We start from the raw sequence: 13,964 nt of genomic DNA, 5'->3' as shown, positions 1-13,964 counted from the left end.
TACATTTGCGCTCTGCAGGACAAAGCCAGGGCTGAATGCTGAAGGACTCTTCACATATCTGAAGTGCATACCATAGGTACGTGTTTCTTTGCTCCACACATCATACAAACGTTTTATTTCTTAACCCTTGTGTTATCTTCGGGTCATTCCGTAAAATTGGGTAAACACAACGATGGTTCGTTATGAACCTTTGGGTCATGTGACCCGAAGGCAACACGAGGGTTAAGTCACGACCCTGCCTCCTGTTTCTGCATTCCACAAGAGTGAAAACATGTTACATGTTACATAAACGTGTTATAAAATCAGAGAAGGTGAATGGCATAGCGGGATGTCCCGTCGCAAGGCAGATCTCACTGGTGTAAAACACCAGAAGTGGGACATGGCTGGACAAGCATGAGTAAACATAATGAGGGAAAGGATAAACATGGTCAGGGGATCCCTGTTGTGCTGACGTTGTTCCATACTGTTAGTAGCCACAGTACACAGACAAGACTGAGCAGTAAAACAAGACAGAGGAGAGGGGGAGGGGGGGAAGAGGATAGACATATTAGGGGAGTGGACTTCAGCAGCTGTGGGGGAGATTGAAGGGAGTGTTGGGGGACTTCCATATGTATGTGTTGTATCTTCCAGCATGCAGCAAAAAAAACTTTCGTCCGTAAGATCAGCTAAGTCGACACGGCTCCCTCTGTACACCTCCACATGTTTGCTGCTTGTGTCCCTACAGACGCGAACATGAGGCTCTGCTTCCCGCTGCTGCTGGCGTGTCTGGGCGCCTGCGCTGCCTCCAGAGGACGGGAGTGGGCTCACCACGGAGCGGCCATCTTCGCCGACCTCACTCCACGAGAGATGCGGGCCGTCAGGGACTACATGCACAGCAGTGAGCTGGGGCTGACGCTAGCAAGGGGCAAGGCCCTGAAGAAGAACAGCATCTTGCTGATAGAGCTCCACCTTCCCAGGAAGCATGAGGCACTGAGGGCACTGGACCGTGGTCAGGCCAAGCCCCAAAGACAGGCCCGGGTGGTGGTCCAGTTTGGGGACCAAGCCCAGCCAAACATCACAGAGTACATCGTTAGTCCTCTGCCCTTCCCCACATCGCACACTGTGAAGACGTTCAAGGGTGACAGACCCATCCGGTTCGAATCGCGGCCCATCAGCTTCGTGGAGTATGACCACCTCATCGGTATCCTGCAGGAGATCACCTCCAAGGCACATAAGCTCCTGCTGGAGACGACCGACGGCTTCTCCTTCACAAACTGCACCGACCGCTGCTTGACCTTCTCAGACATCGCTCCTCGCGGGCTGGAGCCCGGCGAGAGAAGATCCTGGGTAATGCTGCAGAAGTTTGTGGAGGGCTACTTCATCCACCCGGTGGGCTTTGAGGTTCTGATCAACCACAGAGATCTGGACCCAAAGATGTGGACTGTGGAGAAGGTCTGGTACAACAGCCAGTACTTTGACAGTGTGGAGGAACTAGTGAAGAAATATGACGAGGGGACAGTTGAGAAGGCCAGGCTTCCTGACCACGACAAAGACGACCTCTTCTCCACCTACATTCCTCGTGGTCACAGCAACACGGCCTCCAACATCCATGGTCCCAAGCTGGTGGAACCGCAGGGCCATCGCTACAACATTGATGGGAACTTTGTAGAATACGCCGGCTGGTCATTTGCCTACAGAGTACGTTCCTCCGCAGGCCTGCAAATCTTCGACCTGCGCTTCAACGGGGAACGGATCGCCTACGAGGTCAGCCTTCAGGAAGCCATTGCCTTCTACTCGGGCGACACCCCCGCCGCCATGCAAACCAAGTACATCGACGCGGGCTGGTCCATGGGCACCTTGAGCTACGAGCTGGCTCCCGGCATCGACTGTCCGGAAATTTCCACCTTCGTGGACTTGTATCACTACTACGACACGGACAAACCGGTGCGGTACCGGAACGCCCTGTGCGTGTTCGAGATGACCACGGCAATGCCCCTGAGGAGGCACTTTAACAGCAACTTCAACGGGGGCTACAACTTCTACGGAGGCCTGGAGAACCATGTGCTGGTGCTGAGGACCACCTCCACCGTCTACAACTACGACTACATCTGGGACTTCCTCTTCTACCAGAACGGAGTGATGGAGTCCAGGGTTAGCGCCACAGGTTACATCCACGCCACCTTCTTCACTCCCAACGGACTCCACTACGGCACAAAGGTTTATAACTACGTACTGGGAAACCTGCACACACACCTCATCCATTATAAAGTGGATCTGGATATTGCCGGTGAGTTTTACTTGCTAGCTTGGCTGTGATTATGTTTGGAACATATACCTGTAGACACAGGCTACTTTTAGCTATCTAGAAAACTCTGCAAGTGAACTTTACCACTGTGGCCTAACATTACATGACTGTTGCTGCTCCTGTACCCGTCAGTAAATCATTGATATTGCAAAACAACTGGCAGGTTAATAGCCCAATAAAAGTGATACTTTAAGTCCAGTCTGTGCAATAAATCACAAGTAGACCTCAGGATCAGGGCCAGTTCATCCTCCTACTAAAGCAGGAAGTACAATCACATTTCAAACAACACAAAGGAAAGCCTGAGACATAAGATATGCAACTTTAATCTCTGTAATGTAAATAAAACAACCTAACCTACAACACCACAACCTGTTTCCACCCAGGCCGTGAGAACAGCCTTGAGTCCATGAACCTGAAATTCGAGAACTTCACCAACCCATGGAGCCCGAAACACTCCATAGTCCAGTCGAGGCTTCACAGGACCCAGCATCAGACGGAGCGGAGCGCCGCCTTCCGCTTCGGGAAGAAGTTCCCTCGCTATGTCCACTTCTACAACCCCAACGAGGAGAACAAGTGGGGTCACAAGAAGGGCTTCCGCATCCAGTTCAACTCCCATGGCAACAGCGTCCTGCCTCGTGGCTGGAAGGAGGAGAATGGCATCAGCTGGGCCAGGTAATCACAACCCGTTAACAAACCTCTGGCTCTGGGAAACACACTTAAGCTCACCAGGCATTCACTGTCTGTTATACGTGAAGCGTGCCATGACATAACGCACGCCATGAGGACCAGGCAGTCAGAGCAGACAAACTTTGGGTGTTCCTCTCATGGACGACAGCTAGAGTGTGACTTGAGCTAGTGTGTTCTGCCCTCCAGCCCAGGAAGAACCATGTGCTCCCCCCTTGCAGGTATCCCCTGGCCGTGACGCGCCACAAGGACAGCGAGTCCACCAGCACCAGCATCTACACTCAGAACGACCCCTGGGAGCCGGTGGTGTCATTCGAGGACTACATCAAGAACAACGAAAACATCACTAACCAGGTCCGCCTCACTGCCCTGTCTAACAAACATCCTGAACTCATTACAAGGGCGTAGGTTTGTTTTCAAATGTGGGTGGTACAGCTTTTTCAAATAACTGATGTGGCTGTTAAACATAGTTCTCTCAATAAAAAGTGGGGAAGACAAATTTGCCATTTTCTAAATGTATAATGAAACCTACGCCCCTGCTTCATTAGACAAGAGGGAAGCATGTCTGTTTACGCAAATTCGCCACATTATCTAGCGGTGTCTCCTGTGTAGGATAGGGTTAGCCTAACGCTGACCCTAGGTCTTACCCTCTCCCTAGCCTAACACAAACCCTAACCCTGTTGTGTGCAGGACCTGGTTGCCTGGGTAACGGTGGGGTTCTTGCACGTGCCTCACTCGGAGGACATCCCCAACACGGCGACGCCCGGCAACGCTGTGGGCTTCTTCCTCCGGCCGTTCAACTTCTTCGATGAGGATCCGTCTCTGGCGTCCCGGAGCACGGTCATCGTCCGCCAGGACCAGAATGGAGCATCAAAGGTCCAGAGATGGACCCCGGAGGTCGTAGGTAACTGTGTAACAGACAAGCCTTTCTTCTACAACGGCACCTACGCTGGTGTTTAATCTCGGTTGGACTTCCTGAAGTTACTGCTGATCAGATTCCCCCCCCCTTTTTTTTTTTTCTTAAACGCGATATGTTTGAGACATCAGATTCAGCCACCACATCAAAGCAAGTATTAATCTAAGGAGAAACAACAGTAGCTCAGTGTTTACTGAAAGGTTCCGGCCTGTGTGCTTGGGAGGTCGGAGGCTGGGAGACACAGGAGGCCAAGCAGCCTGAGCTGTGACAAGTTCATGTGTAGAACTCTGAAACTGTACTCTGACGTTCAACTTAAATCACACGCAACTTGAATAAAGTATTTGGACGCAGGTACTAACACCACAACATGTATGCAAAATGTGAATTGATTTTGATATATCTTCGAAGTTCCATTTTTATTAAGCTGTGATCAGATAAGAACAAACTATACGAATACTGTATTTTTTTTCTTTCTACCGTTGTGTTTGATAAAGACTATATATTAACTGACCCTACCCATCCTTTAGGTGACTAGACAAAAGAATCCAACATTTATGTTTTGCGCTGTTAAATGTAAATGTACATTAAATGTAAATTAACCCTCTTGTGCGTGTAGCTGTAGCCTAATCAGATCAGAAAGGGTACTGTTGTCTATAGTTGTCATGTCAACCTCGATACACAACAAGGCTTGGGGTGACAGAGCCTCTAATCCCTGGGGAGTCTCCATGGACGAGGTTTAACTGTGGCGAGCATCCAGGATGTAGGATGAAGTGGATCCGCCCCCTGAGCCAAGCTCCCAGAATGCTTTGCGAGAATGTTTTTTGCTGGGAAGAAGGCAGGACTGAGTGAGCAAACAGCTCAATTCCAGATCCTTCCCTGCAAACAGTCCAGAACTCACCTGCACCGTCGCCCAGGGCAACTCCACCCTGTGGAACGCATGGGGGAGTAGAACATTCTACAACCGTGTTTGCCGTGTGGTTCTGTGTGTTTTGCTCCTACAACTGCAGTGTTCTCTGAAATTTGCATTATGTTCTCAATTATATACAATAAATACAAACTGAAAAACCTTTGTAATAGGGCACAAGAGTCGAATCGTTTCTTTTTACACACTATAATTTGATCAGGTGTGTTTGTAATCAACTAAATATGAAATGACATCAATTTAACATATTTAATCCAACAGCATATGAGAGAAAAGCAGAAGGCTGGTGTTCCAGTGACGAAGGCAGTCTGGACTGTGCAGCTGCACAAAGAAAGGCAAATAGTCCACAGCAGTAATAAGATAGCAGGGCACCAGGAATCTAGCTGACAATTGTTGTCTGGCATTTTACAATCAGAAGACACCCCTGTAAACGTGTGTGCTGACATTTTACAGTGTGTATTGTACAAAACGGGGACGCGATGCGACCTATGCAGGAGATAGCTGAGGACAGAGCTAGAAAATATGGTAAAACAGGAAGCTAACGTTCCTTTACGCATAATCAACATTCTTTTCACTTTACCATGGTAATCATGGAGAGTTAGTGTCCTTACAGGGACCAACAACACACCCAAAGATCTGCTTTACAACCCAGTATCGGCCATGGGCACACTATCGTTTCAATATACGTATGTTATTTTCTTCATTTCCTTAGAGAACAAAGGGAAGGGCCTAAAAATGATCTAATATTTAGCTACAGTTACAAACACAATAGTTGTGATCTTAAGGGGTTGAGAAAAAATAACTAGTTAAAAATTGGCTCTGGAGGCTTGTGACTTTTGCCCACTAGTGTGGTTAAAGTAGGTCAACTTTAGTTTCTTGTAGCTAAATATGATATGATGCGTATATAGTTTTGATGTCATTTTAGCAGAAGCTCTTCATAACAGTAGCATGTTAGCTAATCCAAAAATGTAATATCATTAAATATTTGACTGCAGAGCTATGGCATAGTTGTGACCACACACCTTTTAATCACAAGCCCAAGATAGATCCCACTCTACAATGACATGTTTACAAAGTACTGGTTTATTGGAGTCATTCTGTGAATCTGAATTGGTCAAGATGACTCATGTATGGAAGTGACACTGAAGCTTTAAAGAACACCTAACATCTGGTGTAAGATCCCTATTTCAATCATCTAGAACTAACGGAAAAATAAAAACATGTTTTGTGTTCTGTTTCATGGTTGTGATATAGTTGGACTTTTACTTTAAATACATGCAGGTCCTCAAGTGTTTGAGACCAGGGGATCAGGCCACTTGAGACAGAGAGACAGAGAGACAGAGAGAGAGAGAGAAAGGGAGAGAGAGAGAAAGGGAGAAATAATCATGAGAGTTGTACAACATTGTAATGGTTTGCACTGCCATCTATTGGCCAGAAATGGTCCATGTTGCTATTCATTCAATTGTTGAATTTTGGAATTAAAGATATATATTTTTGGGAGCATGTCAGCCTTCATATTTTTTTTTAAGTTACAGTATTGAGAGACAGGAAAGGCAGGGGAGGGAGTCTGACATGCAGCAGAGGGCCCCGGGCCAGATTTGAACCCAGGCCGCTGCGGTATGGCCTCAGCCCATGCATTGAGTCCCTCTTCCATGAGTGCAAGTTAGAAATGATCACGTCAGCGTGAGAGAGTAGGAGAGAGAGGTTGAAGTCAATACTGTGGTGAGGGGTGGGTTGGGGGATGGAGGGAGGGAGGGGGGGAGAGGGGGAGAGGAAGGGATAGAGTCAGGCCCAGAGCTGCCAAGCCGCAGGGCTAGGGCAGGGCTAGGGCAGGGCTAGGGCAGGACTAGGGCTGGGCTAGGGCAGGGCTAGGACTGGGCTGGGCTAGGGCTGGGCTAGGCGGTCTGTCTCTGCTGGTATGCCAACCATCCCAGCCCTCTTTGTCCCCCTCTCAAAATAACCCCCCAGCAGCAGCTGAGACAAAGCCCCGACCGGTCCCAACCTCGCGGGGGAGAGAAGAAGAAACCGAAGACCAGCCCCTGGTCTGTCCTGCTGGTATGAACTACAGACCAGGGTCTGTAGTTCAGGAAATAAGCCCTACGGTGGCTTTTATATATAGATTATAGATTATAATTATTGTAGTATGTAAATATAATGTATATTATTTTATATACATTAGGAGTCAGGTGGCTGAGCGGTTAGGGAATCGGGCTAGTAATCAGAAGGTTGCGAGTTTGATTCCCGGCCGTGCAAAATGATGTTGTGTCCTTGGGCAAGGCACTTCACCCTACTTGCCTCGGGGGGAATGTCCCTGTACTTACTGTAAGTCGCTCTGGATAAGAGCATCTGCTAAATGACAGTATACAGTATTCGCGAACACAGCAACACATTTAGGGTAAGGATATTAGATCGGTGCTACTTTAAGACGTGATTGAAAAGGTGATTAAGAAGATAAAAGCGAAACTCTTCACATGTAATGTAGCCCACGGTGTCCATACCGGTGGGGGAGTCACGGCTGTAAAGGGAGAGGTGACTCATAGATCATGCCACACTGAAGCTCTCTTGGTCAAACCCAGCCATGCACTCAGTCAAGGGGTAGGTGTTGCTGGATGGAGTGGGAGGTCAGGGGCAACAGGGGGATGGTGTGGGTCAGGGACAACTGAGGGGAGGGTGGGGTGGGGGCAGGGGCAGGGGTACCAGGGGGGCAGACGTGGGGTAAACGAGGAAACTTGTAGATGGTTTGAGGCATTCTAAGCCCTGTCGCTCCACAGTTGTTTTGATCCAACTTCCAGCATCATGCCGCTCTGCCCCCAGAGGCATCATGCCGCTCTGCCCTCAGAGGAATCATGCCGCTCTGCCCCCAGAAAGGCATGATGGCAAAACCCCCGCAGACCCTCACCCCCTCACCCCTGCCTCCAGCAACTCACCCCTGCTGCCACATCATTCCACCAGAGAGGAAACTACACCAGGTAGAAAACAATAAATAAATAAGCCTGAGAGAGAGATAGAGAGAGCGGAAGGGAGAGAGGGGGTGGGCTGGAGAGAGAGGGACGGGGAGAGAGAGGGGGTGGGCTGGAGAGAAAGGGAGGGAGATGAGGGGGAAAGAGAGGGATTTGTAGTCAGCCAGCCGTGATACACACTCATACGCACACACTCAGTCCCTCCTGAATAGAAAATAAAGAAGAACCCCACCCCAGGGATCTAGTTAGAGACAGCGTCCCATCTGCAAGCCTTGCCCAAACAGACAAAACACATTTGCAGGGAATCGCAGCCTCTACCTTAATAACCAATTCTGGGTCTGGGGCCTGGTTCGGGGGCCGGGGGTCTGGGGCCTGGGGTCTGGGGCCTGGTTCGGGGGCCGGGGGTCTGGGGCCTGGGGCCTGGGGTCGGGGGTCGGGGACCGTGGGTCTGGATGTGCAATGTTGTGACAGAAAGACCACAATGCCCAAACGGCAGGGAATCCACTTCTGAATAAAAAGGTGCCTTTCATGCTATAGCATTGACCCACATGGTGAACACGCACCACTGGCCCCAGTACATCTCTGACAAGATGCAGCCACAGGGGGCTAAGAGCTCCCTCGGTACAGTAAATGAGTACAATCATGACCTGGCAGATATCTCACTCTTTACCATTACTGCGGTTTGTTACAGCCCAGTGATGCACACACTGTGTATGTCTACTCTTGCACACGATCATGTCAAATTGTGAAAGTGGAAATGACACATGGCTTAATGCCAAAAATCGTCATGCAAAAAACCTGACTAGACAGTGTAAGCCCTGGCTAGTTTCTCTACACTCAGAGTATTTAGAAACTAACTAGGGAAGCTTACATTGACAGGCATGTAAAATATTGAACAGTGGGATTGATGTAAATGTAAAGGTTAAGTGGTCTGAATCAATCGCACGGTACGAACCCCCCGGTAATTGACTGGTACAAAGCCCTGTTTCCCTCCCAGGGGAGAATCACTATGACAACCACCATTAAAGCAAGAACTCAGAGAGACAGCGCACAGTAATCGGACTCAACCAAGACTGTTACACAGTGTGTTGAGAGACGGACCACAAAACATTATTCGGCCTTCTTGTGCCCGTCCATCCATCCTCCCAGTTTACACTGACGTGACGCTAAACACCAACGTCAAACCAACAGCGCTAATTGACACAGGTTACGAAGTTGAGAAAAATTGCGTATATTTTGAATAAACATAGCACGCAGCTTTGGTTAATGACAAGCCAGCATATAATGGACCCATTCATTACTATCTACGCCATGCCCTCTAATCCAATCAGAGCCTCGACCAAACCTCGGGGGCGCTACCTAAACTAGTCCTCAGAAAACGCCTCACATAAGGAGAGGTTAAGCCCTCGGTCGGGCTAGATTCAAGCCCCATCAACCATTTTAATTACAGCCTCCAGCAGTTTCTCTGAGTGGGCTCTTGGAGTAGGCCTACGTCCACAAAATGTGTGTGTGTGAGTAAATGCTTTCATAACGAGTGACGGTGTGACTTGGCAATAGAACAAACAGGCCAACAACAGTAGACTACTCTATTCCAAACATGTTGCAGAATATGCAGACATTTCGAGCATCACATTTGTTTTCAACAGCAGGATGAGTGTGCTAGTTTATGTGTTGCATTCTGTCTTCGAGTTTGCGGTGCGCAAAACAGGAAGTGAGAGATGAGTGCTAATTTGTAACAACATTTCACAACCTTCCGCCCGGGTCTGTAATGAGAGTCTTCAGAATCTTTCCACAAGATTTGCAGTTAATTGGGAGTTATAGGACTGGGGTAGTAGTTTGAGCTGGCTATGGTTCCCTTTCATACTCTTAGAGGGAAACGAAAAGTAGTAGTAGGAAATAACGAGCATTCAATTAATTACGTTTTTGAAATGTCATAAGCTTACCTAGCATAACAATTCTACACGGGTTCACATGAACGTCGCCGTAAACTTGACTTCACTAGTTCCTCCTACGTTTACTTTTGGCCATATGGTTGTAAAACAGCCGTGATGTATCAAAAGTAGAAACAAAGACAATTGTTTTTTCTCGTTTAAAATTGTGCCGACTGTCCAAATTCGTCAGCCAGCACAACTTTGATACTCTGATTCGTAATTGGCGCGGATTGACACCGGTCCGCGAGACCCCTCAACCAATGAGAGCGCGAAGTGCAGCGTCCCGCCTTCAGTGTAATCAATCCGAGGATCAGCGCGTGTCCCATACAGTACATTGTTATGTTGCAGACAGTGGACCCAGGGAATATTACTTCACGGGGTTTGAATCACAGCGCAAAGCCGTTCAGAGCCCTGAAATATTGACCTACGCTGAGGCGTCCGGTAAAGGAGCTTGAAGTAGGGACATGGGCGACAGATTTGTGGTTGTTCGCGTTGGGCAGTACTCCGACAGTGACCCTGTACCTGACAGCAGCAGAGGGGCAGCTGGGGACTCCTTAAACCAACAAGACGCGGTTCCTATCCTCGAGTATAGTAGGGAGCCCAACAAATACGGTAAATTTCCGGGGATGACAACTCCTCAACTAAACACTACATCTTTTATTATCTAGCAGGGATGAGGTTGTGAATATTATGAATTGAGTTTGTTTAGTTATACAGTACGTAGGCTAACGAGGGTGGTCTTCGGCGACTGTAGGACATTATCATGTCACACCCCTCCTAACAGTTATTTGGAGGCATGGTTTATAGCTACATTCACTAGAGATTATACGCCCCCTAAAGTTTTTAACTCAATAGAAAGAGGTTTTTGCACTGTGGGTCTGCTCAATAGTAGCATGTAATATAATATTACGATCATGTATTAACTGCTTTGTTGTCCTAGTATGGCAGGTGTTATTTTCGCCTTATCTTCCTGCTATTGTTAAACCTTCTTCGCCCCCTGCCAAGGTGGCGCTTAGCAACAGGCTATTGAAAGTGCCAGTGCCAGTCTGTGTTTGAAGTTGTAGAATAACGTCAACGCAATGTAGGATTCTCAACCATGGCGATCGTCAAAGCTACTGAATAATTGAACTGAAGATACATGCATAACATTATTAGCGTTCTGTAGGAAATATTATTTTTGAAATCTCGCTTGATATTGCGTTGGGAGTGCGTACATCGGATCAGTTTGTTCCCAGGTTTAATTTGGGGAGCAGCTAGTGTCTCCCTCTCTCCCCTGTCTAGATATAGCATTTTAAAGGCTGAGCACGGTGTACGCATTGACTTTCTGGAGTGTTGTGGACCCAACCCAAGACAACACCGTAGAAAAGCTGCTTGAGAACATGTCAAAGAACCGTCATTACAAGGACAAGCTGGCACATGTGGTTCTTCACATATTGTTTTGATGTTAACATGACTAATGACAAACAATGGTCTTAAAGGTCACAGATAATGTGGGCGTTTTCAAATGTGTATTGACTGTATGTCTTCTCCAACACCACTTATCTACAGACTGTCATGACAAGGGGTTAATGTGGTACCTAATTAGCTTGTTGATTCCCCCATTGAGGATGAAAAGAATGCATCAAGGGAATCACAATTAATGGAACTTGGACCACAACATTTATGGAAACACAGTCCACCCTTCCTGGCTACCTTTACCCAGCTGCATTTCTCTCCAGTATTCTGATATCCACTTCATCCTCCTCATCCTCCTTCACAAACATTATATTTTAATCAATGCAGGACTCATAGCTTGATGTCCGGGCATGAATCATAGCTTGGTTTCCAGAACCGTTCTGTTGTGAAGCAGTTTGCTGGTCATAGAGGTCAGAGCAGCCAAATCAAACGACTAAAAACTATAAATAAAATACACTAGTACAGCATGTATACGTATATTACTTCATCTAGGGAAGAAGTCTGAGCTTCCAGAGTCGAGCGTTGATCCAGAAGACCAGTGGACACAGCCATCTGTAATTTAATTTAAATAGCTGGGATGTGATTAATGCAGCTGTGCAGTGACTGTTCTGTTGTCATTTTTATTCAGTTAGCACAATCTTCTATCCATAGTACAAATAGTTTGTGTGTTGAATGTGAGGACATAGTCGTAGTCTGTTAGTCTGGACACAGTCTGGGGATGTTGGCTGTAGGAATGCTGGATGTGTTTGATCTGTCGCTGTACTGTTGAACAGTGAGGGGAGAGGTTGACTCCTGGGAGACTTCTTCAGATAGATTACAGAAGGCTGGTGCATGTTGGGTAATGTAGTCTAATACCAGTGTTAAGTACTTCTATGGAAGGTTCTGCATGGAAATTGATTGGGTAGGGCTACACATTTTCCTAAACGTTCACAGTCCTTGGTTCATGTATACTGCATACATACACAGACACACACACACTCGTACCCAGACTCACTAAGCACAGTCAGTTCAGTGAGTTAACTGACAGACAGCAGACTTTTAGTTTAGTTCTGTTTAAATAGATAAGCCTGTTGGATCACAACAGCCACTCCCTCTGTTTAGTGTTGTCTTAGCATGAACACGAGTATACTAGCATATATACACTAATGCACTAGTACAGGACATTAGTATAAACACTAATACACTGGTTTAGTCTCTAGTATACTGGCTTCGACACAAGTAGGAAAGTATTCACACTTGTAAGCTAATATACTAGCATGCATACTAGTATAGAGATACTAGTATGCTGGATATACACAACATCTTGTGGATGTGTGTGAGAGAGAGAATGTGATTGTGTGTAATGTGTTTTTGTGTGTGTCATTTGTGTTTGTGTGTCGTGTTTATATGTGTGTGTGTGACATCTGGATATCATATTGCCTACTGCCTCTGCAGTTTTATTTGGAGTCCTCCAGTCAGCACATAGTGAACAACAGGCCTTAGGCATGCTGTATGAGCTCTGGTCCATACTGCTGTCATGTGCGTGTGGAGGGTGTGGGGTGGTGGATGTTTGTTCCAAACTGTGCCCTGTTTAGACTTACTTAAGAAGGGAGTGTCCTTCACTAGTACACTGCTGAATATTATCCAACTTTCAACCGTTTCCAAAGCTGTTTACATTTCGTCATTTAGCAGACGCTCTTATCCAGAGCGACTTACAGTAAGTACAGGGACATTCCCCCCGAGGCAAGTAGGGTGAAGTGCCTTGCCCAAGAACACAACGTCAGTTGGCATGACCGGGAATCGAACTGGCAACCTTTGGATTACTAGCCCGCTTCCCTCACCGCTCAGCCACCTGACTAACCCTAACCCTGTTTAGCTCAGCTACTGGCATCCTCCTGCCCAGCCGGACTGCACACTCCATCCTATCCTGCTGGAACTTTATCCCTGGTGGTTTGTGTTGGACAGATCAAGAGGTGACAGGTCGTCAGCAGCTGGCTCAAGGCAGCGGGAAGGAGACACACAAACAATCTATTCACTGACACTGTTTATCCAAAGTGGCGTACAGCGGGGTGATTTGAACCTGCGATCTCTGAACTCTACCGCTGAGCTATGTCTGTCCCTGTCTGTTAACTCCTGGTCCTCTCTGTGGTCACTGAGTCCCAGAGCATGAGCAGTCCCAGAGCAGGGTCCTGACCGGTTCCTGCTCCAGTCTTTCAGCTGTAAAACCCTGTTACATTTAGTCATTTTACATTTAGTCACTATTACCCTCTCCTGCCTTTCCATACACACATTTGAAAGTAATATACTATGTGTGTGGTGAGTCATGTTCGCCACTTAACCCCCTACTGTGATGTCTGCTGTTCCCAGTCTAAACTCAGGAGTGCGTGCAGGCTATTTGAAGGGAGGGAAATCATCAACTGGGGTTCCCCAAATGGCCCCATGTGGGTGTCAGGTTTCCCAAATGTAGTCATGTTCCACCTGCCATAGTTAGCAGGGTGCTACTGAAGGATAACTTCCCCAGTGTCCTGTCTTCTGGCAGGCAGGCAGGCAGGCAGGCAGGCAGGGAGGGAGGGAGGGAGGGAGGGAGGGAGGGAGGGAGGGAGGGAGGGAGGGCTGGCATGCAGGCAGGCAGGCAGGCAGGCAGGCAGGCAGGCAGGCAGGCAGGCAGGCTGGCAGGCAGGCTAGCAGGCTGGCATGCAGGCAGGCAGGCATGCACTCACACACAGACTCTCTCCCTGACTCTTACATACAGACCCTTATATAGACCTTCACATACAGACCACATACAGTATAAGGGGTAGGGAGCGCGTTCAGACTCCGCCCCTGCCTCTAT

The 13,964-nt window shown here is 47.8% G+C and overlaps 1 protein-coding gene across 1 annotated transcript; it reads left to right on the top strand.

Annotated features, from left to right (window-relative positions):
- On the top strand, window positions 1-4,955 carry aoc1 (amine oxidase copper containing 1). Its single transcript, XM_067251796.1, has 5 exons — window positions 1-76; window positions 725-2,266; window positions 2,668-2,956; window positions 3,190-3,322; window positions 3,659-4,955. The coding sequence occupies exons 2-5, from the start codon at window positions 733-735 to the stop codon at window positions 3,926-3,928; spliced, it is 2,226 nt and encodes a 741-aa protein (XP_067107897.1). The 5' UTR covers window positions 1-76; window positions 725-732; the 3' UTR covers window positions 3,929-4,955.
- Window positions 4,956-13,964: the final 9,009 nt, after the last annotated feature.

Source organism: Osmerus mordax, chromosome 15, assembly GCF_038355195.1.
Source record: "Osmerus mordax isolate fOsmMor3 chromosome 15, fOsmMor3.pri, whole genome shotgun sequence".
NCBI lineage: Eukaryota > Metazoa > Chordata > Actinopteri > Osmeriformes > Osmeridae > Osmerus > Osmerus mordax.
This window is presented reverse-complemented; position numbering and strand designations above follow the sequence as displayed.